The sequence below is a fragment of the Cydia fagiglandana genome, chromosome 21 (genome assembly GCF_963556715.1).
Source record: "Cydia fagiglandana chromosome 21, ilCydFagi1.1, whole genome shotgun sequence".
In the NCBI taxonomy this organism is placed as follows: domain Eukaryota; kingdom Metazoa; phylum Arthropoda; class Insecta; order Lepidoptera; family Tortricidae; genus Cydia; species Cydia fagiglandana.
The window spans coordinates 91,431-117,108 of NC_085952.1; the positions used below are offsets into that span (position 1 = coordinate 91,431).

Below are 25,678 nucleotides of genomic sequence, written 5' to 3' on the forward strand. Positions count from 1 at the left end.
AAATGTACAGCGAATAAAATAATTTAAATAAATTTTCGGTTACTGATGAAGTTAAAGTGACGTCACAAAGTTTGTGTCTCCCCCCTCCCCCATGTCACAATATGTCACATTTTCTTGACCCCTTCCTCCCCCTAAACGTGTGATGTAATTAATGGATGACCCCCAATGAAAGTTTTTGGAATAAGTATCAAACTAATAATTAAATTAAAGACGTCCATCTTCGTCATGATTCGTTATTAATTATCAAACTGCACAACGGGACTTAATCGCGTATTTAAGTTTTAAGATTTACCTCCGACGTTTCGAGGACGACGTTGTCCCCGTGGTCTCGGAGAACTTCGGTCTTCTTAAAACTTAAATACGCGATTAAGTCCCGTTGTGCAGTTTGATAATTAATAACGAATCATGACGAAGATGGACGTCTTTAATTTAATTTAATTGAAAATCGAAATGTCGGAGGTAAATCTTAAAACTTAAATACGCGATTAAGTCCCGTTGTGCAGTTTGATAATGTTTAATAATCGTGAAAGTTTAAATCAGTCGTTATTAATTATTACGAATCGGTTTCGCACAATAGGCACTTACTACTACCCTAACACAAATCTATCACATAGTCACTAGAATTGATCGAAACTAATCACTTTCGTTTCAGAATATTCTTCTCTTTTGTTTCGCAACAAACTCGGCTCAGCTGAACTGCCCTGAAACTCCTGAATGGCGCTTATATCTGGAAGATTTCTCTCGACGTATTTGCTGAATCGTTCTGGTTTATTTGGGTGTCCTTGGTTCTGCGGGGTGCTTGCATTTTCAAGAGGTTTCCAGTTTAAGTATGGGCTAGGTCTTTCTGGTTCCCTGTGCAAGGTGCTTATTTTCGGAAAGTCCATGGATTTGCATGGTTTTCCTTGTTTACTTGGATGTGCCTTGTTCTGTGAATCGCTTGGATCCTCTACGTATTTGCTGGGGTTTACCCTTTCTGGTCTCCTCTCTTGCAAGATGTTCACTACTTCCGAAAGGGTCACTTGTACAGGTTTCGTTCCTGGATACTTCTCCTTCTGTGAACGGCTTCCAACCTTTAAGTATATGCTGGCTCCTGATTGTTTTCTTCTTGGCGTTGTCTTTTGTGAGGCGCCCGCTTCTAAAAGACTCCCATCCATGGATTTGCTTGCTCTGTTTCGTTTTCTTGGTTGTGCTTGGTTATTAGAAGCGTTATTATCTTCTTGAAGACTCGAATTCATGTCTGTGCTGGCTATGTCAGAGGTCCTGTTTAGCAAACTGCTCTCTCCCCAAGATTTCCTTGGGTGCTTCTGACTCTGCAAGGCGCTACTATCTTGTAAAAGTCTCGAGCTTAAATATGTGCTGGATCTTTCTGGAGTGCTCCTCTTAGAGATGTTTCCTCTTGGAGGGTTTCCAGCTACGTTTTGGTGCGGTCGTGAGGCGCTTTGATCTTGAAGACTCAAGTCAAATTTGCTGCATCTTTCTGGAGAACCCTTCTTCGAGGCACATAGTTCTATAACACTCCCATCGGTGGATTTGCGAGGTCTTCTTCTTTTCCTTGGCGGCTCCTCGTTCCGTGAGGGGCTATTATATCCTTCATGACTCGAATCCAAGTATATGCTGGATTTTTCTGGGGTGCTCCTCTGCGAAGCACTCGCTTCTGAATGGTCCTCGTCCAAGGATTTAAGAGGTCTCCTCCTTTCCCTTTGGTATTCCTGTTTCTGTGAGGCGCCTTCACCTTCTTGGAGACTCGAATCTGAGTATGTTCTCAATCTTTCTGGGCTGCTCTTATCAGAGTTGCTGTCTTCGGAAACATTCCTTTCTAAGGATTTACGAAGTCTTGGTATTACTCGTTTTTTAGGGTGCTCTTGGTTTTGCGGGGTGTTTCTTCCCCCTTTCCTTGGATGTTCCTGGTTTCGTGAGGCGCGTTCATCTTGGGGATTTGATTTCTGCGATTTTTCTCCTGAAGGCTTTCCATCCACATACTTACGAGGTCTTCCCCGTTTCCTTGGTTGCTCTGGATTCTGCAATTTTCCGCCTATAGGCTTGCCATCAATGTATTTACGGGGTCTACCTCGTTTTCTCGGTTGCTCCTGGTTCTGTGAGGCGGTTTCAACGTCTATATGTGTCGAATCTAAATATGTGCTTTCACCTTCTATATGACCCGAGACAAAATATGCGCTGGATCTCTCTGGGGTGCTCCTCTGCGAGGCGCCTACATCTGGTGTGTCTTCGTCCACATATTCGGGCGGTCTTCCCCGTTTACTTGGATGCTCTTGATTCTGGGAAGTGTTATTATCATCTTGAAGTCTCGAGTCTAACGTATTGGATATTTCTGAACTTCTCCTTAAGGTTCTTCCGTGTTTCCTTGGCTGATCCTGATTTTGCGAGATACTTTTAGCTTCTGAGGCTTTGTCGAGTCTTTCTGATCGCCAATGCTGCGAGTCGCTTTCTTCTGAAAGACTTTTATCCGAGAATTTGAGGGGTTTTACTGGTTTCCTTGGTGGGTAGTGATTCTGTGAGGCGCTTTCGTCTTCTATGTCTCCGCTGAGAGTGCCGAATCTTTCTTGTTGGCACTCCGGTGAGTCGCTGTCTTCTGAAACACTTTCATCCGAGAATTTGAGGGGTTTTACTTGTTTCCTTGATGGGTAGTGATTCTGTAAGGCGCTTTCGTCGTCTATGTCTCCGCTGAGAGTGCCGAATCTTTCTTGTTGGCACTCCGGCGAGTAGCTGTCTTCTGAAACACTGTCATTCAGAAATTTGAGGTGTCTTCCTTGTTTCCTAGATGGGTCCTGATCTTGTGAAGTACTATTTCCTAAGTATTTTCTGGATCTTTCTCGTGTCGACTGCTGGGAGTCGCTGTCATCCGAAGGAGTTTCGTCCAAGAGTTTGAGGGGTTTTTCACGTTTTCTTCGTCGATTATGCAAGGTGCTTGAATCTTCTGAACTTTCGAAATTACAGTCCTGCGGGTCGCTAGTGTCTGAGATAAGATTTTCTTTCGAGTGTTTGGGAAGTTTTACTCGTTTTCTCGGCCGATTCTGTGAGGTGTTTGAATTTTTGCGGGGTCTTTCTGGACTGGTGTCCCCCGAGTCACTAGTGTTTGAATGGTTACCATCGAATGTTTTGCGAGGTATTCCTCGATTCCTTGGTAGGTCTTGGTTTTGTGTGATGGTTGCATCTTCCAAGTCGTTGCTGGATCTTCGAGGTTTCAAGTCCTGCGAATCTGAGTCACTGTCATCTAAAATAATTTTGCCCAGAGTTTTGCGAGGTCTTCCCCGTTTCCTTGGTTTGTCTTGATTCTTCGAGGTGCTGGACTCTTTTAAGTTTTTGCTGGACCTTTGTGAGTTATTGTTGTTTTCTGAAGTATTTTTGTCCAGGGGTTTTCGGGGTCTTCCTCGTTTCCTTGGCTGGTCCTGATCCTCCGAGGTGCTTGAATCTTCAGAGTCCTCGCTGAGTGTGTCAGGTCGCCACTCCTGGGAGTCGCTAGATTCTGAAAGGTTGCCATTCAAGGTTTTGCGCTGTTCTCCTAGTTTCCTTGGCCGGTCCTGACTCTGAGAGGCGCTTGCATTTTTTAAGTCTTTGCGGAGTCTTTCTGGTCTACAGTGTAAGCCACTTTCTCCTGAAAGATTCTTGTCCATGTGTTTGCGAGGTCTCCCACGTTTCTTTTTGGGGTACTCGTCTAAACGAGGCTTGTGTAAGGGGGGTCTTCCCATTTTCTTGGGTTCATTTCCTTTTCTTTGATTTTTGGGCAGTAGTTTGAGCATCTGTTTCTCGATTTCGGTGACGAGGCGGTAGAGGCGCAGCGGCGAGATGTCCAACACGGCAGAGCACTCCTTCAGCACGAACCAGAAGCTGCGCGACGAATTCTCCTCAAACTCTTTCTCCAATCTCCGGTCTGACTTCAGGAAATGTTTGTTGTCTTTAGGTCTTGCATATAATAACGTGAACCAGTAATTAAATCTGGTGATACGTTTCGGATCGTCCACCAAGTGATTGATATCGGTCTTTATGATCATTGCCCCCTTTTTCTTTATTTTCGGATGTTTCATCTGGCGGATGGTTTGGTCGAGGATGGCGGTGAGTTGGTCGTCGGGACTCGCGGCTCGCTCGGCCTCCGGGGGGAGCTCCTTCAGCTTCACGTACAACTGCTCGACGTCGTGCGTTTTTTCATCAAAATCAGCATCGTTTTTAAGAACAGGGTCGTAGGCGTGCTCTTCACACGAGTCTTCGTCGTTACTTTTATAATTTTTGGCTTCATTTTCAATAAATTCCACGTCTCTAGACTCGTCCACATCTCGGTCTTCCACGGCGTTTCCGTCCGCGGGGCGGCTAGGGTCCGCGAGCTCGGTCGCGGGCTCGATGACGTCGGCACTCTCGTTCGCGTTCGTGAACGCGCGCACTCGTTCCTCCACCTGGTGTAGCACGTCGTTGTGCAAGTTGCCCCTGTAGGCGGCCACGAGGTCCTCGACCTTGGCCGCATCTTCCCGCTTCTTGAGCCTGTTGGCCCAGTACTGCGTTCCGATGCCGTAAACGTACTCCCGGATCGGGGCCGCACTGGGGTACGTTTTCTTCATCTTTTTCGTCGGTTTCTCACCGAGAGGTAGATATCGCGCCGGGATCGGCACGTGGCAGTCTCTATAGGCGGCCGCCATCATCTCTTTGATGACCTCCTTCCTGTCGAAGGTGTCGGGGTCGAACCGCGGCTCGACCTCGTCGTCGCTATCGAATACGTCGCATTCGTCGGCGTCATCTTCGACGCCGGCGCTCTCAAAGTTGTCAACGTCGTCGCCCCAGTTTATATCACGTTTAGTCTCGTCGACGTCTATATCATCCTTCGAATCGGGTTTCTCGTCCTTGATCGGCATATCACAAAAATCATCGTCAAAAATATTCGTGCCCTCGTCCTCTTCCACAAAGGTCTCCAAGTCGTCATTCTCTTTCTCGTGTTCAGTGTCCGGGGAGCGGTACGGTGCGTCGCCTGGGGCTCGCACGTGCGCGGCGGCGGGGCGGGCGGCGCGCGCCCAGTGGCGGTTGGCGCAGTCCTTGACGTAGACCGGGGTGGCGTCGGCGAGGCTGCTGTACACGGCGTCCCCGAGCCGTCGTCCGCGACCGTCCTTCACTCTGACGCCTCGGAACAGCTTCCCGTGCCGGGAGGGCGGGGAGGGGAGCGCGAGGTGTCTGTACGCGTACTCGAGGGAGTATTGCGTGAAGTCCTCGTCGAGGAGCTTCCTCCGCTCGGCGGGCAGGAGGTGGCCTATGGCCCTCGCTATCGCAGTCTGAGGTTCCCTCGAGGCCATGGCCGGCCTGAGCTCCTCGAGGGACGGGACGCCGACTTCGTACCGCTTGGGGATCCTGTCCAATATCTCCATGGTCACTTGGTCGGTTAACCTCGCTTTGGCGCCCTTCTTGATAGCTGGATAACAGAAAATAAGAATTTATTGATTATTAGTATTATATTATAATATTTTTGTGACTATAATATTTATATATATATCGGAAAGTAAAAAGTTACAAAAGACAAGTTACGATTTCAAAGTATTTTTAACATTAAATTTTTTTAGCAGAGTATTATCCGTAAAATAAACGACATTTATGTCCAAATTACACTTTGTAAAGAAAGACGAATAATAGATCCAGACCAGATCCAGAGGTCGCGAGTTCAAAAATCCGAGTTTAATAGCATAGTTCGCAGACGTTTCTGCTCTTTAAAAATTAAATTAATAGTACGAGTTCTTTCTTATTTAGATTTAAGAGCGTTTTCACATCGGCCGATCCGATATCGGATGAGAGTAAAATGTGAGACAGATGTGGATTTTTGTATTTGTTTATTCAATTAACCTCTTCAGGCCCAAGGTCCTACCTGTAGTACTTAATCATTTCGATGAAATTTCAACCATAATGGAATAAGAATAGAGTTGCAATTGTTTTGTTTCGTTCAACTTTTAAATAAAACATACTCGACTCCCTGCATTGTAAGTTCAAATTTCAGTGGCAAATTTTGGATTTTTCATTTGTATGGCTGGGCCTTAGGAGGTTAATAAATAGCTAGTATTTCTTCTTCTTCTTCTTCAGCGTGTGTTCGTCCACCGTCGGGCATACGCCTCTCCAATCTCTCTCCATTTTGAGCGGTAGTCAGTCTCCCTTATCCGGACCGGTCTCGCAGTCTCTTTTATGTCATCGGATCAACGGGCGCGCGGTCCGCCCGGCCGGGGTCTCCACTCCGAAACGCACTCGCTCCACCGTTCGTCGCGAAGTCGGCACATACGCCCCACCCGGGCCCATTTTAGCCGGGCGACCCCGGGACCTAAAAAACCATAAACGACGCAAACGAGGCGGACCCGACGCCACACGGCGCACCCCCGCGGCCGCTCTTTTTATAGGCGCCGCCCGACATACGATATCGGAATCGGAAACACGCTTCCGATTTTAGCCCCGTCGGATCGACAATATTCTGTTCGGGCGCGAATGTAGGGCGACGTCCGTCGGAGCGCGCGGGACCGCCGAGGACGGCGCCCGGGCGCGCCCCGCGGCCCGACCGCGGCACCGCGGGATCTCACAATCCACATCCGACACCGGACCGGACGACGTCGTAGATAAGAAGGGACGGGCGACGTCGGTCTCACTCTTGTCGGGATCGTGCCGCCGCTCGCCGGCTCGCTCGGTGAAGTGCTCCATGGCGGCGTCGTCGGCGCCGCGCCGGGCGCGCGCCCAGGCGAGCGGCGCGGCGTGGCGCGCGGCGAGCGCGGCGCGCAGGCGCAGGTGCGCGGCCCACGCGAGGAAGCTGAACAGCCGCGCCGTGGGCTCCGGCGCCGAGCCGTACGCGAGGGGGTGCCCGGCCTCCTGGAAAACAAAAGGTTCCGACTCACCAGGCCCCCGTTTCACCAACGTGACAGGTGCGACGAATTGTAAAATCACTGTTGCTGACGTCACAGGCATCCGTGAACTACGGTTACCGCTTACCATCGGGCGGGCCGTATTCCTGTTTGCCACCATCATTGTATTATTTAAAAAAACTTTATGATATCGGAAAAAAACAGATATTTCTCTTGCTAAGTTTATGACAATTGTCACAAGAAACACTACAATTGTCACGAAATTCCGACATATAACTCATTACCTGTCAAGAATTACCTACAATTCTTCTAAATCTTTGACAATTAGGATTGTTCATTTTTTTTCAAATGTTCTATTTCGAAAACCATTTCGAGATATAAAGTTTTTAAACAGTTTCCGACATTTGCTGCGATATAATAATTGAGGATTGAAGATATTTCAACAAATATCCTTATGACCTTAGTTTGACCTTCTCCTGGGCTGAAGGTAAAGTCATTGCATAATAAAAGTTATCGAACCATAGTAAATAAATCCGTCACTAACGTATTGTCAAAGTTATCATTGTCATCGATTGTCATAACAAAATTTTTCAGTTAAACCGCTGCGCTTGTTTGTTACAATTTGATTTATAATTAATACCTAAACAGTAGATTTCATTGCTTAATAATATATCAAAAACCTTGTTCTTATGTGTGGGAATGATTCACAAAAATAATAGTTCGAATCCACGAAGACCTACGACGTGAAAGATGGTGCCGTGAATTAAACTTGGAATACCTACCTACTTCACGTGCTACACACAGTATTGCTGTGAGAATCACGTTGATGTAAGTATAAAATTATTATTAATTTACTACAATTAAGTATTTAAAAGCTCACTTTATTGGTAGGGTCGTGGTATCTATTTATTTTCTGTGGTAATGTAGCCAGAGTATCTAAAGGCAAACCGTTAAACAGAGATGGTGCCTACTAGAAAGAAGGAATATACAAGAATACATAGCCATACTCAAAATTCAGCCTGAAACTGCTTTAAAAAGATATAATTTCTAATTTCCAGGTACATCTTGCAGTTCAAGCTGCTGATATCATGGTGGACAAGACTTAATAAAGAGTTGTGAATAATAAAACATGTTTTTGTTTACCTACTTTTTTATTAATTTGGGAAATATGTTATAGGTATATGTTTCCAAAAAAAATAGTAACTTTACATTAAATGTATGTTTATCATGTTCTGCACGAGCATCTGACAATGATGGCTTCTTGTTGACCATCCAGAAGAGAAGTGTATGGTTTGTTATTTACTCTGTTCCCAGGCATTATTTACGGTCGTAAAGTATTACGACGATTAATAATTAATATGACGTTCGTTTCAATACAAAATGCTCAACTTTGTTCTGGGCCCAAGTGCAGTTACATATCTCACAGCTGTATCTAAATAGGAATCACGATGACCTGAAATAATAGGATATAATTAGCAAAATTGGCATGTTCCTAATATAGTAGTATAAGTATGTAGTATACAATATCCAAACAATGGTGACAAGCCGGCAGAAAGCACCCACCACCCACTGGGTGCTAAGCTACCTAGTTAGCAATGGACGCTTGTAACGATTTTATGAATCCAATCTTCTTACAAATCGAATCAGTTAAAATATATATGATGTAGGTAACTTACATTTGTATTTTTGCTCCCTTGATTTCAGCCAAGTTATGGTTGGAGTTGGATGCTATATGGATACTATGGGAGTTATATTATATAACTTAGGCAGATTTCTGGAATCAGCTTTCTCAAATTTATAGCGTAGGTATTTTGAAATTAATGATTCAAAATAAACGAGTTTTCCATTCCAGACGATTGTTATTTATAGAAACTCGTGACACTGCCATTGTCGACGGGTGACATTACAATCAATTGACAATGACAACTATTTTTTTAATGCTTGTTGTTGCTTGTGCATTATCCTAATCAGCCGACAACATGTAATTTACGAGAAGTCGTATCTCATATTTTCAATAAATTATAAATATTCAACCGAGCCACGAATTACTAAATCATTCAAATTGGTATCTTAAATTAACCTATATTTTTAGAAAATAAAATAAAAATGGGGGTCTAAAAAAAATGAACAATCCTAATTGTCAGAAACTTCGCATGAGAAATATCTGTTTTTTTCCGATATAATAAAGTTTTTTTAAATAATACAATGAAAACAATGAAGGCAAACAGAAATACGGCCCGCCCGATGGTAAGTGGTAATCGTAGCCCATGGATGCCTGTGACGTCAGCAATAGTGATTTTACAATTCGTCGCACCTGTCACCGATGTGAAATTGGGGCCAGGCGGGCCTCCGCCTCCTCCGGATCGCTAAAACTTAGGAGTCGTTATCGTTTATTCGTTAACGGGCCGGACTTTAGTTTTTCTTTAGTATCGCCGTTAAGATGCCGCCCTTCGCCCCGCTTCATAGTAGATCGTTAACCGAGGGTGGAGAGTGATCCGTTTTACCCGAGATATTTTCCGCGCCGATAGTTCGAGGGTGAGACGGTTACTTTTACCCGAGTTAAACGCTCCACTTTTCATTTCGACTATGAGGAGAGTCAAACGCGAGAAATGTAGGATGATTATTAGTAATTATCATTATAGATGGTCAAGCGAATCTTGTCAGTAAAAAAAGGTGCGAAATTCAAATTTTCTATGAGACAATATCGCTTCGCGCCTACATTTTTCAAATATGCCGCCTTTTTCTACTGACAAGATCTGCATGACCGACTATACATTACATTCATTCATTCGGTTTCACTTTTTAAGGCGCGTATACATTATGGCCGTTTCAGATACATCCCAATTTAAGATTGATTGTCTATGGTTTTCGATTTTTTTTCGATCAAAATATAAAAGGCGCCAATTTCAGTCATGCGGAACAGTAGCGTGCCTAGGGTTTTGGAGTAGGGCAAGCCGAAAGATATGTTTTCGTAATAACTGTCCAATCTTCACTCTTCGGGGTCAAATGCATCTGCTAGCGTGACGAGGCGAGCTAATCATAGCGCACGTCTGCTACGGAATGAATAATGTCATTTTGTATTTTGTTAGACAAATAGCTTGGTTTGTCGCTTTGAACATGTTTTTCTAGAACGCCGTCATATTTTAATAGCAACGATACAAGTTCCAAAAAATTGCCCCTATTTAACGAAGTGTTTGACTCATCGTGTCCTCTAAAAGGAAGTTCTTGCTGTGCTAAATGGCACACAATATCGACTAACCTCTGAAAAACACTACAATTGTTGTCAACACGCATGTTATGTTTTGATATTTCTTCTGATAATTGTCGCGACAAAGAGGCCTCGATCCTTTGTTTCCCAAAATTGCTAAAAGAAATCACTGCACACATATGTTTACCGGAATTCATGTGCCTCTTTATTGCTCCAGATAAATTATTTAAATCGTTATAGCCAGAAGTATTCCAAACGTTAATATGGTTCGAAAAAAATATGCAACACCAGCAATACATCTTATTTGTATGGGAACAACCAACAATCCAATGAGTTTTGTAGACGGCCCTACAGACATTTCTCTTACGCGACTTGACTGAGAAATACACAAGTCGGGTGTTGGTTTTGCCGCGGAAATTAGGTCCCGTTTTTCGACAAAGGTCAAAGACTTTACCTTGTTTTGGTTGACTAAAACGTGGACGCATTTCAAACCGTCACAAGGAACCACTTCTTGATCCATTGTTAACACTTATTAAACTAAGCGCCACAACAATGAACAAATTCACATTCACTATTTAATCAAATTCACATAAACAAACTTTCATTACTTTCGACTCGACCACTGACTCGGCTCAACTAAATAATAATACACTTGAAGTAAACGCGAACGCGCGCTGTGCGAACTTATGCAGCTAACTTCACACAAAATCCAAGCATAAATCGTCTTATAAAATTGCTATACATACCAACAAATAGTTACATCGTTCTTTGACGGTTTGTAGGCTGATAGTGCTCAGAGCGGGACGAAAAAGCAAGCACGGTTGCAAGCCAACGAGTGCGAGCTCGAGCAGGATAGCTAGAACATCCTCCGCCTAATTTAGTTCGCGCGGACGAGGCGCCACGCCGCGGCATAATTTTGCAACACGCTCGTGCCGCGGTTCGAGGCCGCTGTGGCTTGAATTTAATAATACGGGTTCGTTTGGCGCGCGATTTTCAAAATAATCTTTATTGATCTTATCACTACGTAATTTCGGTAAGGCAATTAGTTGCCTTAGGGCAAGCCCGGCTTTTGGGCTTGTATGGAAGTCCCGCCACTGATGCGGAAGCTAATATGAGAGCTTTTAACTGAATAATAATGGCATATATGGCTGTTAGCTGTTGCTCAAAGTAAAAATTAAAAAAAAAAAATTACTTTCCACCCTAGGGTGGGAAATGAAATTTTCCACCCGGTTATCAGCCTATGATAGGTGAACTTTCCGAACAGGAGAGATGAAAACTATTTTACCTTTATACGTTACCTCATCGAACCGTTCGTAGTCTCCGCCGTCCCGGGCGGTCTCGTGGTCGAGCCTTCCCTCCCCGGATCCGTCCTTTAAACACGCTTTAACCTTAAACGACATGTAGTCCTCGTCGGGAAGTGTTACGGTAGAGGCGGGTACCTCGTTGATCAGGTCCACGGCGTCGGAGAGCCGCCGCTCGCGGTCGTCGTCGAGGCCGAAGCACATCTTGAGCGCCACCACGATGTACGCCATCACCGTCGTCTCGTAGTCGGGGAAGTAGTCTCCTCCCAATTTCTCCTTTAAGCGCAAAAAACTTATTGAGTGGCGGATTACGAGCGTTATTCTCGATATATTTTAACGGACTTCAAAAAAGAAGGTTTTATTATCAATTGGATTGGATTGTTTTTTAGAAAATCTTTGAATGCAGTTTTGTTTCTGATGATGGGTTCCATGAGATCCAATTCCTCAAATTTTGATGGCTTCAGATCTAGACCTTGAAACTTGATACGTATTCGAAGCGCAAAAATGTATAGTGACATTGACAATTTGGCCAGACGGATGTGACAGTAACGAGTCTTACAGAATGATGCATTACTCCTAAGAAAAACTTAAAATTAAAAATGAAAAAACAAAATGAATTACAAAAGTCATACTTTAATAAACGGAACGGAATGAACAGAGTCGAGATATTTAGAAATAAACATCAAGTACTACATATTTACTCAAACTCAATCGCGGATAACTGAGCTCGTATTTTTTACTTTTTTTAGTACGCGATTAATCGCGACTAATCGCGATTAATGGGACTTAAGTCCCATTTAAATAATAAATAAAAACCGGGCAAGTGCGAGTCGGACTCGCGCACGAAGGGTTCCGTACCATAAAGCAAAAAAAAACGGAAAAAAATGCAAAAAGAAAACGGTCACCCATCCAAGTACTGACCACGCCCGACGTTGCTTAACTTTGGTCAAAAATCACGTTTGCTGTATGGGAGCCCCACTTAAATCTTTATTTTATTATGTGTTCCGTACTCCACATCGGATATCTTCATTGTTCATTGAGAGAGTAACGCGATCGTTGACCAATGATGCCGCTAGCGTCTATGTAGTCGCTCCGCCCCACGCCGTGACGTAGTTCCGCTTCCACTTCCTGCGAACCGTTGCTCGCTTCCCGCCACTCGCCACCGCCATGTCATTGTTTCGTCGACCGTCTTGACCGATGGTCCGCAAATATTTTTTGCGTATATTTTTGCAGCATGGTGCTTTAACATTTCCGATCCAAAGCTCGGTCGATTAAATAGTGAGATATGGCAGAGATCGCCACTATTAGTCTTTTGGCGGTCTCGCGATCGAAGTCATCGAACGGTGCTTTTCGATTCTACCCACTTTTTTCTTGCTAAATTAATTTTCACATTCCATGCTGCTAAAATCGTTACCGTTAACTCGCATTTTCGAGATCGAAGTAGGAAGTGCGTCAGTGGTTTTTTGTTAACAAGTGGTAACAAGTCGCTCCGCATCGGAGAGGGAACGTGCGGTCATCGTGCCTGCGGCGGCGGCGGCGGCGCCCGGGCGGCGCGGCGGCGGACGGCCTGCGCGCGCTGCTTTCGGGCGCCGCGCTTCGCTGATAAGGAGGTTTGGATTGTCTCGAACCATCCGGTGAGCCAGTTTAAGATATTCTAATTTTATTGGCGTTCAGAAGTTACTTCGACACTCGCGGAGGGTTCTCAGGCAGTAGCCTGGGAGTACCTCGTGTTGTTAGTTGCGGCGCGACCGGGGCGCCCCGTCCCCCGGCGCGGGGGCGCGGGCCCGGCGCCCGCCCCCGCCCGCGCGCGCCGCGCCGGCGCCGCGTCTTCTGCTGTCGTCCAAGGTGACTCCGAGACACCGCGACGCTGCGGGCCACGGTGGACGCCTCCAGTCCGCAGGACTCGGCGAGACGTCACACGCCCGCTCCTGTTGCTGCAGTCGCGGTGCGGACGCCTCCAGTCCGCGGGGCTCCGAGAGACGTCACACGCCCGCTCCTGTTGCTGCAGTCGCGGTGCGGACGCCTCCAGTCCGCGGGACTCCGAGAGACGTCACACGCCCGCTCCTGTTGCTGCAGTCGCGGTGCGGACGCCTCCAGTCCGCGGGACTCCGAGAGACGTCACACGCCCGCTCCTGTTGCTGCAGTCGCGGTGCGGACGCCTCCAGTCCGCGGGACTCCGAGAGACGTCACACGCCCGCTCCTGTTGCTGCAGTCGCGGTGCGGACGCCTCCAGTCCGCGGGACTCCGAGAGACGTCACACGCCCGCTCCTGTTGCTGCAGTCGCGGTGCGGACGCCTCCAGTCCGCGGGGCTCCGAGAGACGTCACACGCCCGCTCCTGTTGCTGCAGTCGCGGTGCGGACGCCTCCAGTCCGCGGGACTCCGAGAGGCGTCACACGCCCGCTCCTGTTGCTGCAGTCGCGGTGCGGACGCCTCCAGTCCGCGGGACTCCGAGAGACGTCATACGCCCGCTCCTGTTGCTGCAGTCGCGGTGCGGACGCCTCCAGTCCGCGGGACTCCGCGAGACGTTACACGCCCGCTCCTATTGCTACAGTTGCGGTGCGAACGCTTCCAGTCCAGCGGGACTCCGAGAGATCCGCGTGGCTCTGCGAGACGTCACACGCCCGCTCCTGCAGCTGCGGGCGCATCGCGGGTGGATCGCGCCAAGGTGAAGGCGGACCGCTTCTGCGTCCCGACTGCTCGAGGGGAAGGAAGGTAAGTTACGTGTAAGCAGTGGAAATGCTACGAGTACAGCGACGATCGCCGCGTTGGTTGCCGGCCGTCATGACGTCGCTGGTGACCTACGCGCCGGTGGTGGCCACCACGATGGCACCGCCGAGGGCAACAGCGTCGCCGTGATGATGCGTGCAACTACGAGCCTAGCCATCGGCGCCTCCCGTGCCGGTAACGTCCGTCACGCGCACCGGCGCCTGTCGAGCTGGCCGCCACGACGGCGCCTCTCGCACCTGAGCCTGGCGACGGTGGCCGCCATGATGGCGCCGCCCGCTCGATGACACCGCCTGCCCCCCGAGCTGGCCGCCACGATGGCGCCTCTCGCATTACGCATCGACGCGGCGGCGGCGGCTGCCACAATGGCGCTGCCCGCCACGATGATGCCGCCCGCCACGATGGCACCACCACCTGCGCACTGGCGCCTCTCGAGCTGGCCGCCACGATGGCGCCTCTCGCCTCACAGCAGTGCCTCCCAGACCAGCCAGCCAGACGGCGACCGCCTCATGCACCGGTGCCTCCCGAGCTGGCCGCCACGATGGCGCCTCTCGCCGCACGCACCGGCGCCTCCCGAGCCGGTGGCGGCGGCCGCCACGATGGAGCCGCCCGCCTCACGCGACAACGCCTCTAGAGCGGGCTGCCACTATGGGTCCTCGCCTCACGCACCAGCGCTTCCCGAACCAGTGGCGGCCGCCATGAGCCGCCCGGCCTCAGGCACCGGTGCCCCACCCCCCCCCCCCCGAGCCGGCCGCCACGATGGCGCCCCTAGCTTCACGCACCGGCGCCTCCCGAGCGGCGGCGGTTACCACAATCACGCCGATGCTGTTCACCGATGCTGCAACTACGACGATGTCGTCCCTTGCTCGCTGGGCGCCACAGTATCAGTTTTGTCCTGTCCACATGGTTCCATCGAGGTACGCAGGCGCCTATAGCTATGGTGCAGGTATAGGTATGGTATGGTACAGCACGAACAGACCGCTAAGCTCTTGGTTTCGGTTAAAGAATCCTCCGGCGACGGCAGACAAGGTCGTAAAGAGCCCCGTCCTAGCGCGGCTCGACTGCCCGGAGTTGAAAGCGGTAAGATATGTCGATACTCAGAGGAAAATACGTCGTGTTCCTCGGGCTTCATAAAGGTGCTGATCGACTTCGCTGTGTCGTTCGAAGCTCCTACGACTTCTCGAGGCCATGGAGTGGTCCAACCGGAGAACAGCTAGCGACAAGGCCCTGTGCGACCGCTCGAAACCGAGGTGAAAGGCATCGAAAAGGTCTGCAGACTTCACATAATTATCTCTGCTTGCTCGCGCTCTCCAGCTTAAATTCCGTCTTACAAAGACGAACTCGTGCGAAAAGCCATAATAAACAAAATGGGACAAATAAACCCGCTGCGCCTGAACAAGCTTGAGTTTCCGGTGCTAAGAGAAAGGGGCCAGGAGGACTCCAGCAGTTTCCATCTGTCTGTATTCGACTTTATCGAAACAGTTTTGTTACGCAAAGCGCCAAAATCGATTTTAGACTTGATTTCATCAGTTCGATTTCCTTAAAAGCATGCTACTAACTCGATGCCCTATACTAACCCCATCACGCTCCTAGACATCACGTGGGACACGCGGCACAACACACCGATTGAAAGTTTTCTTTTTCGCGACATACAGGCCTGCCTTGCTGCAGAGTTTCTCGCAGAAATGAGACTCAATGCCTTCTGTTCAGTCTCAAATTCACAAACTTTAGTTCATGGAGGAAGGTGAAGCCTTCGCAGTCCCCAGCAACACGGAGCTGCCGAAAGCCTCGCACCACTTTCTTCCTCATCTTATGCAAGCAGTCCGTTACAATCTCCAATATTGGTAGACAATGTACGAGGTAAGGCCCTTTCAGCGAAGAGTAACCGTTAACGGGCCGCATCTGCAGCGCTGACGACAGAAGTGTAAACATACAACCGCACCGGTACAGTATACATAAAACGACGGCGACACTACATCCCTTCCGTTACTACGGCTGTCGCAAAAACTGCTGATGCCAGCAGATCGTCTACAGGTCGCGCTGGTTGCTTGCTACTTGCCAGGTCGGTACAACCCCCGAGGGCAACGGTTTATCAAGAAGTCACTGCGCGCCCGAGTGGCAGCTGCGCCCAGCAACCGCCGAGACTGTCTTCACCTGACAGGCGCCTTGTTGGCCGGCCTCCGCTTTCGAGAGCCCTCGCACTGTGCCACGGTATTTCTTAACAGACTCATTGAACTGCTACCACGACCTTTGACAGCTGCCTGTGAGACTTGGCATGGATGTCTCCACCTCCCAGCCTAGTCTGTGTACTGCGACGGCGTGATAAGGAGTCTTAAAGCAGCTGTGGTAAGCTTGCAATTTACTGGCGGTCCTAGTGAACACAACGTCAGACCGCCCTCCCTTACGAGTCAACGACCTTAAGAATGAGGCGTAGCTCCTGTCAGATAGGACGCTCCAACACCGAGCTGGCGGGATCAGGAGTGACGTCCGCTACTGGCGTGACTGGCGCATGCATATAACATGCCAAGGTCTAACGCTACGTAGCGAACGAAACGCAACTGTCACTGTCTCACTAATATGGAAGAACCGGATATTCCCGATTCCGGTACTGTGTTTGTATAGAAAACAGTAACGGGAGCCCCTAGATCGTCCCCTTGTCTAGGCTGCATGTACGGCCACAATGTAGAAACGGTCTTTATGGTGCATCAAAAATAAGATCAACTGCCAGGTACCTCTATCTAGTGAAGTAGCGAGCTATCTCAGACGTCTATTTCTATTATCCATGTTAGCTTTCAGAACGATACTCGTTCATAAGCCTCTCACAAGTGCTGTGTATGAACCACTATCGGACACTATGCCTTCTTCCAACGCCATTAATAGCGAGACCAGCGCCTCCCAAAGCACCAGCTTGGGACGCGAGACATCTACTTGCCCTAATTTAAATAGCCCTACAACGTTAGGTACGTTAGAAGAAGTACGATAGAATAGCTGCCGCACTTTTGCTGTTAGCATCAGGCAGCAGGGTCAATGACCTTACTCTACTACACTGTAGCCCGGGCAATTACATAGATAACTTTAACGCTATTATTTTGTGTCCGAAATTCGGCTCTAAACCAGATAACGTGTCTTACCGACTGGACTCTTAGAAGCTCCGGAATAAAGTATAGACCCAGTATAAGTAGGTAGTCTGGGTACGTCACCTTGCGAGAATTACACAAAATGTTAGGGGACACTTCGCTTATTTCTTTCAGCCACAGTCTCATCCAAGCCGGCCTCGCCTACGATTGCTTTTGATCCACGATGTACTTAATAACTAAATGGCTGGAAAGCTACTCACTTAGCGATATTTTCGCTTATGTTAATTGGGAACATGACTCGCCGAGATTCTGCGGATCGGATACGATTTCGAATGAGAATTCTCTTAAACCAGTTTAACGTCAGATTCGAACCTGAGATTACAATTTCAATTCTCAATTTCCTGTAATTCACATTATAACGAGTCACTGTGATTTCATGGGTTGCAATATGGTGTATACATATTTATTCGTTCTCTGAGTTCTATGACAGTAGGTGTAGCCCTATCGCTTGCGCGCCCGCTAACTCGCCACCAGGAGATAATAAACAGGTCTCAATGAAGATATCCGATGTGGAGTACGGAACACATAATATAAAAATTTTACCTTCCAATAAAATTATTATTATGTTTCCTATCCACATCGGATATCTGAGTAATGCCTTCCTGGCAGGCTACTAGGCTACTTTTATGCCGACGGTACTTCTCAACAATGACATGGCGGTGGCGAGTGGCGGGAAGCGAGCAACGGTTCGCAGGAAGTGGAAGCGGAACTACGTCACGGCGTGGGGCGGAGCGACTACATAGACGCTAGCGGCATCATTGGTCAACGATCGCGTTACTCTCTCAATGAACAATGAAGATATCCGATGTGGATAGGAAACATAATAATAATTTTATTGGAAGGTAAAATTTTTATATTCTGTTTTTAGTATTTGTTGTTATAGCGGCAACAGAAATACATCATCTGTGAAAATTTCAACTGTCTAGCTATCACGGTTCGTGAGATACAGCCTGGTGACAGACAGACGGACGGACGGACAGCGAAGTCTTAGTAATAGGGTCCCGTTTTACCCTTTGGCTACAGAACCCTAAAAATTGCAAATATCGCGATACGTTAAATCGGCGTAGACGGCGTGGACGTCGAGTCCCGTAGATAGTGATGTGCCGTTCCCGGGAAAATTCCCTTGGTGGGAAAATTCCCGGAAACGTTCCCGGGAAAATTCCCATATGAAGGGAAAGTAGGGGAATTTTGAAATGGCGCATAGATATACTATTTTATTATCAGAAATTCAGTCAACACTTAGCATCTTAAACTTTGGAAAAAAACATTATAAACTGTATCTCATTCGCCTACGTAAATTCCCTATACTCCCGGGAAATTTTCCCTTTCTTCCCGGGAAATTTCCCATTCTTCCTGGGAATTTTCCCATAGTTGCTGGGAATGATTACTCGGCCAAAATACATTTTTTTAAATAATACGCCATTATTCAACAAAATCAATACAAATCATCACTGTTTAATCAGGGTCAAAATAAGTTAGGTACTAATAAGAATGGTGGAGTTCCTTAAACTTTTTACCAAGAAACTCTTCTACATACGAGTGTTAAGGACGGGTTCTTGTGAATGTTTTTGCATTACATTATCAAAATATCCAATAAAATAATCTGTAGCCATAATTTTTTGGAGATTTTTTTTTATATGTATCTATTTCTACGGAGAAAATTTCGAAATGATCTGACTTCGCATTGAGGTACATCGGGGGCTTAAAGTGATGCCATATATTTTTTTTGAAACATCTCAAGTGTCGAATGTTGTAAGCAAATCCACTTTCCAAGTGTTTTTTGGAAAGCCACTTTGCATTTTACGGTTTTTGGCTACTTTATTTTACTAAACGCAAACGCACTTGTCGTTACAGCTAGCTTTAATGAAAATTGTAATACACTTAATCTATTTCAATATTCCCCTGTTTGGGGAATATTCCCGGGAACACCGGGAAATTTCCCAGGAATTTCCCATATGGGAATATTCCTTGTTCCCGGGAAATTCCCACGGCACATCACTACCCGTAGATAATTAATCAATTACGGATACAATCATACTCACTTATAATCACTTTGTAAAATTTTACCTGTACAAAAAAAAATTAAATACCTGATTGCTTTAGAAAACTATTACTTAGATGAGTATAAACGGCCAGCATTTAATAAATACAACACGAGGAGGGTACGTGAAGGGAAGTTAATACAGCCTGCGGCGGTTAATTATTATGGGAAAAGGTTAAATAAATATTTAGTGCCTAGGCTGTTTAACGAAATAGGGTGGTTAAGAGGTAAACCTAGGTTAAGTAAGCCGATCCTTAAAAAGAGATTAAAAACATACCTTTTAGAAAATTAAACTTTGAGACAATGTGAAGACTTGTTAGGCATCTATGCATGTTAGTTTTTTTATATTATAATAAGGATTACCTATTGTTTAAGTTACTAATTGTTTTGTTTAGGTGCATGATTCCATTAGTTAAGTGAGCGCTTCATTCGCCAACAAACTGGTTACAGTTTGGCGATATTGTAAATTTTGTTTATGAGCATGTACCTTTTGTGTAAATAAATTAAAAAAAAAAATACATTTTCGGAATCTTTCAATCATCTGAAGCTTAAGATTCGACCGACGCTTAAATAAAGGGAGATCTTAAAAATAATAGGACACACCTTCGGCATCAGTTTCGTTTTCGCTTTGAACGGCACGGGGAGCAGGTCCATGAGCGCGCACACGACGGCCGCCAGCGCGCTCGGCAGCCGCAGCTCGCGCAGCTGCGCGCGCAGCACGCCCGCCACGTCCGGCGTCAGCGGCCCGCCCAGCGCCAGCAGCCGGCTCACGCGACCTGAACCCGGCGAGTGGATCACTTCTACTTACAGATTTCATTTTGGAGGAAAAAAGTTACCACTACTTTTGAAGTTATACAATTTCTAACTTGAAAAAAAAACGGCCTACAGGGAAACGGTTCGATTCGGAAATGAAAATCTTACACATCATGACGGGGAGGTAGTGGAAGACCGTCAGCGGGTTACAGTCGAGCGGCAGGGCGGCGAGCCGCGCGGCGCGCCGGCCGCGCAGCCCGGCGAGCACCTCCGCGGGCACGAACCGGAACTTGTCGGCGACGGGCAGCAGCCGCCAGCGCAGGAGCCGCAGGAAGTGCGACACCAGGATGGGGCTGGAACGATGCACGTTATTTTTTAGCCCATCTTGACGACGCTGAGAGCCGAAAAAGGCGTAGGTAGCCTAGCGGTTGTGCGATTTTCAATCTGGAGGTAGTGTTCAATTTTTGGCTTGTACCCGTTAATTTTTCGAAACTTCTTCTTCCTAGCGTCGTTTGTCCCGGCTTATTGTCAAGGCTCATGGAAGCCCGTGCTCCACTTGCCGAGCGGCTAATGAACCTAAGAATTGACGTCAGCGCTAGTTTATACGAAAGCGACTGCCATCTGACCTTCCGACCCAGAGGAGAAACTAGGCCTTATTGGGATTAGTCCAGTTTTCAGTTCTCTCACAAGCCGTGACAAAAAGCCGGGATACCACTTGAAATATGAATGGTCCATCTGGTTGTTGCAGACAATTTGCTCCAAAACTACAAGATCGATCTCTTGAAATTTGAAGGGAAATATTTAATGTTGATTTGTGTAAGATTGTCCAATAATATTTATTTTTGTTTGTTTTCAGGGTTCCGTACCTCAAAAGGAAAAAAAACGGAACCCTTATAGGACCAGTTTGTTGTCCGTCCGTCCTTAAAAACAGGGTAAAAACTCAATTACGACAAAGAAATGTTACGGCCGTTTATGCCGCAAAAACGGATATTTCGACACTTTCCACTTTCAAAGAATCATAGAAGAATTTATAAGGCACTTCCCGTTGACCTTCCCCTTCTTGATACCTACAACTATGAAAAAGTAATATCTTGATACACTATAAGTAAAGGGAAAATCTGAAAACAGTAAAATGTTATAAAAATAATATAAAAGTTAAATTTGTACGGAACCCTCGGTGGGCGAGTCCGACTCGCACTTGGCCGGTTTTTTTAAATTATGTTAGACACACCTGCGGTCGAAGTTGAGCGCCAGCGCCAGTATGGCGACCACCACGTAGTTGGTGACGCGGTCGACGCGGAGGGCCCTGGCCTGGAGGGAGCGGGGCCCGAGCTCCTCGCCCTCCGCCTCCTCCGCCTCCGCCTCGCTGGAGGAGGATCCGACCTCCAGCTGCTTGAGCACTTGATTGGGGCTGACAAGGGGGTGAGTGTTTAGACAAGTACACTTACTTACTACACTATCGCATTGAGTATCTGTTATGTTATGAGAGCTGTACAGTTATTATAAATACATTTACAATAGCACAACGTGCAATGTGGGAGGTAAGTGAGATATTACCCCCACAATAGTCTATAATATTCTTACCCCCCGTGTTACACACAATGTTTTTCATCACACTTGCGAAGAAAAAAAACTAAAAGTGACATTTCAAACATTTGTCTGCTATAGCAGACAAATGTTTGTTATTTCTTGACTGGTTAGGCAGCCACAATTGAAAATTGTGTAAAAATATTTTAAATGGCTATTAAATTAATCAAATGAAATAATTTAAAACATAAACAAAAATATAAAATTACAATCATCAGTAAAAGTAGAGCTCCCTTATACCGTGACATTAAATAAAATTTGAGTGGTTGGGTTGAGCTGGAGCGAGGCCACAAGGGTTGCTGAAGATAGGAAGGTGTGGTGCGAGCTTGTGAAGGCCCTTTGCACCTCTGGGGTGCCACAAGACAACATCAATAACAACATAATCCCTGTGAGAACAATACTTTTTTTTTTTTAATCTTTTTTTTTTTTAAGGGGTTTTGTCACGCAGTGACAATGTCACCCCCGTAATGAGATCTAATAATAATAATGATGTAGTAGTGAAGTATTACCTACACCACTACATCACATTTAAATATAGTTTGCACATCAACCTGGCCTCGCCTGATAGTGGCGATGCCAGGACGATGTTGCAACTACCTATGTTGGTGGATTTTATAAATGTCATGTCACTCCTCAGCGCCTCATTACGGACACATTCCATCAACACATGGTGAACATCTTCTATTTTATCGCACTCTTGGCAATTTGGTGAAGCCGCTAGTTTCATCAGGTGCTTGAATTTGTTTGATGGAATGTGCCCGGAACGAAGTCTGAGGAGTGATACTACCTGTTTCCTGCTTAGCTTTTTATCAAACCACGGGACCTGAGGGGGCTGACATTGAACTGTTCGGTACCAGATTCCTTTAGTGAGAGACCGCTTATCAAAGTATTCCCTCCACATCTGCCTGCAACTAATCCTAACTTTACCTAGTACTTCGCTGTGTACTGGTAGACAATGATATGGAATACCGTCGGTTATTGCAAGTTTTGCTGCTCGGTCAGCCTCCTCGTTACCCATGATACCAACATGAGAAGGTATCCACTGTACAATCACTTCCCTATTTAACGTACGAAGTTTGTTGATGGATTCAAGGATGGTGTAGGCTATCGGAAGCCCTCGACTGCTCGAGGGTAACCGAGCCAAATGTGAAAGGGCGCTCCTTGCGTCTGACAGAATTACACATTTGTTATGGTCTATAGACTCTACATATGACAACGCTTCGGCTATGGCAATAAGTTCACAGTGCATAATAGATATATCAGCTTGTACGTTAAACTTTCCCCGGAAATCCACCTGAGGGTCAAAAAAAGAGAACAATACTTATAGGCCTTTATACCCTTCAGTACACCTGCATGAAATAAGATCTTTTTCAAGCAAATGTGATGAAAAAAGTATTTTTACTCTTGGAGTGCCCCATTGTACTAATTTTATTACAGAGTGGGAAGGAAATTAGACACTTGTACAATCCAGCATTGTGATTAAACACCTTAGCTTTCCACTCACCCCATTGCCTCTCTTTTCTGGAACATCTTGATGTAGCGGCTCCAGATCCACAGCACCTTCATGCGCACACTCGGGGCCGCTCCGAGCTCGATGAGCAGCTCCGTCAGCCCAGCCAGGAGGAAATTGGACTTGTGCCATTTGTACCACTCCGGGCTCACTTTAAAAATTATGAACCATGAGAGAGTGTTTGTGTGGGGAGCATTTTGCCACCCATAATTAAAATGATTTTTTTAGTTTAAATAATGGAGAAACCAGTTTATAATAATTTTTATGGGATAAATCAAATCAAAAACCATTAGAACAAGTAAGTTTTACACTTAGTAGTAAAAAAAATACCTTCACAAATGTATGGTACATTTTATCAGTTTTTTTTGTCACAAGCAGCCAAATGCTCATAGCAGCATAGCATAGCTTGACTACTCTAGGGTTAACATTTTTTATTGTTTAAAGTTACACACTTAACAGTTATTATTATGAATAGCAGTTATTGAAGGAAATAAATATAAGAAATAACAGAAAAATATTAGCCAAGGATTAACTAGATTTTAAAGCGCTACGCTATTGATGAGCGTAAGCAACTTGTTAAGATGTATGTGGCCGGGCGCTAAGGCCAAGAAGGGGAACAATAAAAAAGCCAAAGAATAAAAAGAAACGCGTACTTTCCACTCCCTCCTTAATCTTGATGGAGTACCGGGAGCGGCGCGCGATGGTGAACGTGCCGTCGGCCAGCGCCTGGTGCTCCACCACGGTCTCCTGCACGTTCGTGTCCTGCGTGCCGCACTCCACGCAGTAGAAGAACCCGTCCACCAGCCGCGTCCTCGTCTCGCCGCACACGCCACAAGGGTCGCCTTTACCCATGCTTCTTGGTTTCCCTCCTACCTTATATCATAAACTTTACTCATTATTTATAAAGTCACTACACGTGCGTACGTGAGAAACGAAAACTCGCGGACTGTACGAGAAATGTCAAAGTCAAAGTCAAAAGAGAACGAATCGGACTGTCAAAACGCTGGCGGTACTGGGCGGTACTAAACCTATCTATTTTTTAATCAATTTCTGAACGAAAATATGATTTGCGATGTTGGCAACATTGAATTTCAATTGACGTGTTCTTCCTTGCCAGCATGAATGGTCTACTAAAATAGTAGTTTCAATTTAAATCAGTTTAGTCGTTGGTTGGTTTAAAAGGCCTCTCCAAGCGTATGTGATATATGTATAGTCGCACCAAACAAAGTTTGCGGATTTGATAGCCCACGCAGTGTAAGTGTTATGTATACGTCATAATTTCATACAAGTTTGACGTTTAAAATGACACTTGCACTGCGTGGGCTATCAAAATCGCTGCAGACTTTTTACGGTCTGATTATACATATTTATACTTGGTCAAGCAAATCTTGTCAGTAGAAAAAGGCGGAAAATTTAAAAAATGTAAGCGCGAATCGTTATCGTCCCATAGGAAATTTGAATTACGTGCCTTTTTCTACTGACAAGATTTGCTTGACCAAGTATAACATTTCACTTTGTCCTTAACAAAACTTTACACACATGCAGTGCATTATATGCACATGCAGAGTTAGCTTGGTCTGGCTCTATTATTATGGATTCATATGAAATGTTGCAATTTATGGCCTTGAATAACTAGACCCAATAGACCATAATCATTATTTATTTTAACCACTCATTATCATTTAAACAACTACCCATTTTGATAAAAACGATTACGCTGTATCCAATATGATCTTCTGATAGTAAAGTTGTGATGGCTTTAATCATGATTCAAACTGCTCTTATCAGTGGCGGATTTGCAGTCTTTGCCGCCCTAGGCCCCAGGCCCTGTAGCCGCCCCTTTCAAGGCACCCATAATATTGATTACATTTTGAGTAATTTCTTGTTACTACAGCGAATTTTTTGTCAAAATTTGCCGCCCCTAAATATCTTACCGCCCTAGGCCCGGGCCTACTGTGCCTTAGGGCAAATCCGCCACTGGCTCTTATTGTGATTTTCAGAAATACATGTTTTAACGGTTCGTCTATAGTCCGTCTTTTTTAGCATTAGAAATTAGGTAAACAATCTTGATGGGTCTTTTAATTGAAAACCACATTTTAAAAATAAGTTACGGCAAATATGTAACAATTATGAATCTAATACGATCATTTATATTCTTCTGCTTTCATAAGTATAAGTTTTTGAATTTTAAAAAGCGTTTTTCAATTAAAAGATATGTCAAGATCGCTTGCCTTCTTGCAAGTTCTTTCTAATGCTAAAAAAAACGAACTATAGTCTAGTTCATTTAGTTCAATTAAATGTATGTACCTATTCTAAACTCAAAACCAAAGAATATAATACTCACTAGGAGAAGAACGGTAACTCCATACAAAAAAATGTCCCCAACCGTTTATACTAGTGGCGCCGTCTTTGTGTACCAATGGAACTAAAGTTGACAACCGGTTTAGCCTGGCGGGTATTGGTAGGTAGTAATTCTGTTGATAACCATATTTGTTATCTTCATATCACGAAATATATGCAAGATGCAAATATTACCCCTTGTTTGTGGTATTATCAATTGATTTAAATAAAAGGCATATTTATGTTTAT

The 25,678-nt window shown here is 45.9% G+C and overlaps 1 protein-coding gene across 1 annotated transcript; it reads right to left on the bottom strand.

Annotated features, from left to right (window-relative positions):
* Nucleotides 1-328: 328 nt before the first annotated feature.
* On the bottom strand, nt 329-24,038 carry LOC134675338 (titin homolog). Its single transcript, XM_063533545.1, has 8 exons — nt 23,743-24,038; nt 23,084-23,240; nt 21,224-21,403; nt 20,161-20,345; nt 19,843-20,015; nt 11,475-11,612; nt 6,552-6,834; nt 329-5,407 (listed from the first exon to the last, which is right to left on the bottom strand). The coding sequence occupies exons 1-8, from the start codon at nt 23,939-23,941 to the stop codon at nt 618-620; spliced, it is 6,105 nt and encodes a 2,034-aa protein (XP_063389615.1). The 5' UTR covers nt 23,942-24,038; the 3' UTR covers nt 329-617.
* Between the last annotated feature and the right edge of the window lie 1,640 nt (nt 24,039-25,678).

What these genes read in the sequence shown, in the direction of transcription:
- LOC134675338 (XM_063533545.1), bottom strand. Translation starts at nt 23,941, where the DNA reads ATGGGTAAAGGCGACCCTTGTGGCGTGTGCGGCGAGACGAGGACGCGG. An exon ending in GCGCTCAACTTCGACCGCAG is followed by an intron (nt 20,346 to 21,223) that starts GTGTGTCTAACA and finishes GCATCGTTCCAG; the next exon opens with CCCCATCCTGGTGTCGCACT. An exon ending in AAACGAAACTGATGCCGAAG is followed by an intron (nt 11,613 to 19,842) that starts GTGTGTCCTATT and finishes TTGCGCTTAAAG; the next exon opens with GAGAAATTGGGAGGAGACTA.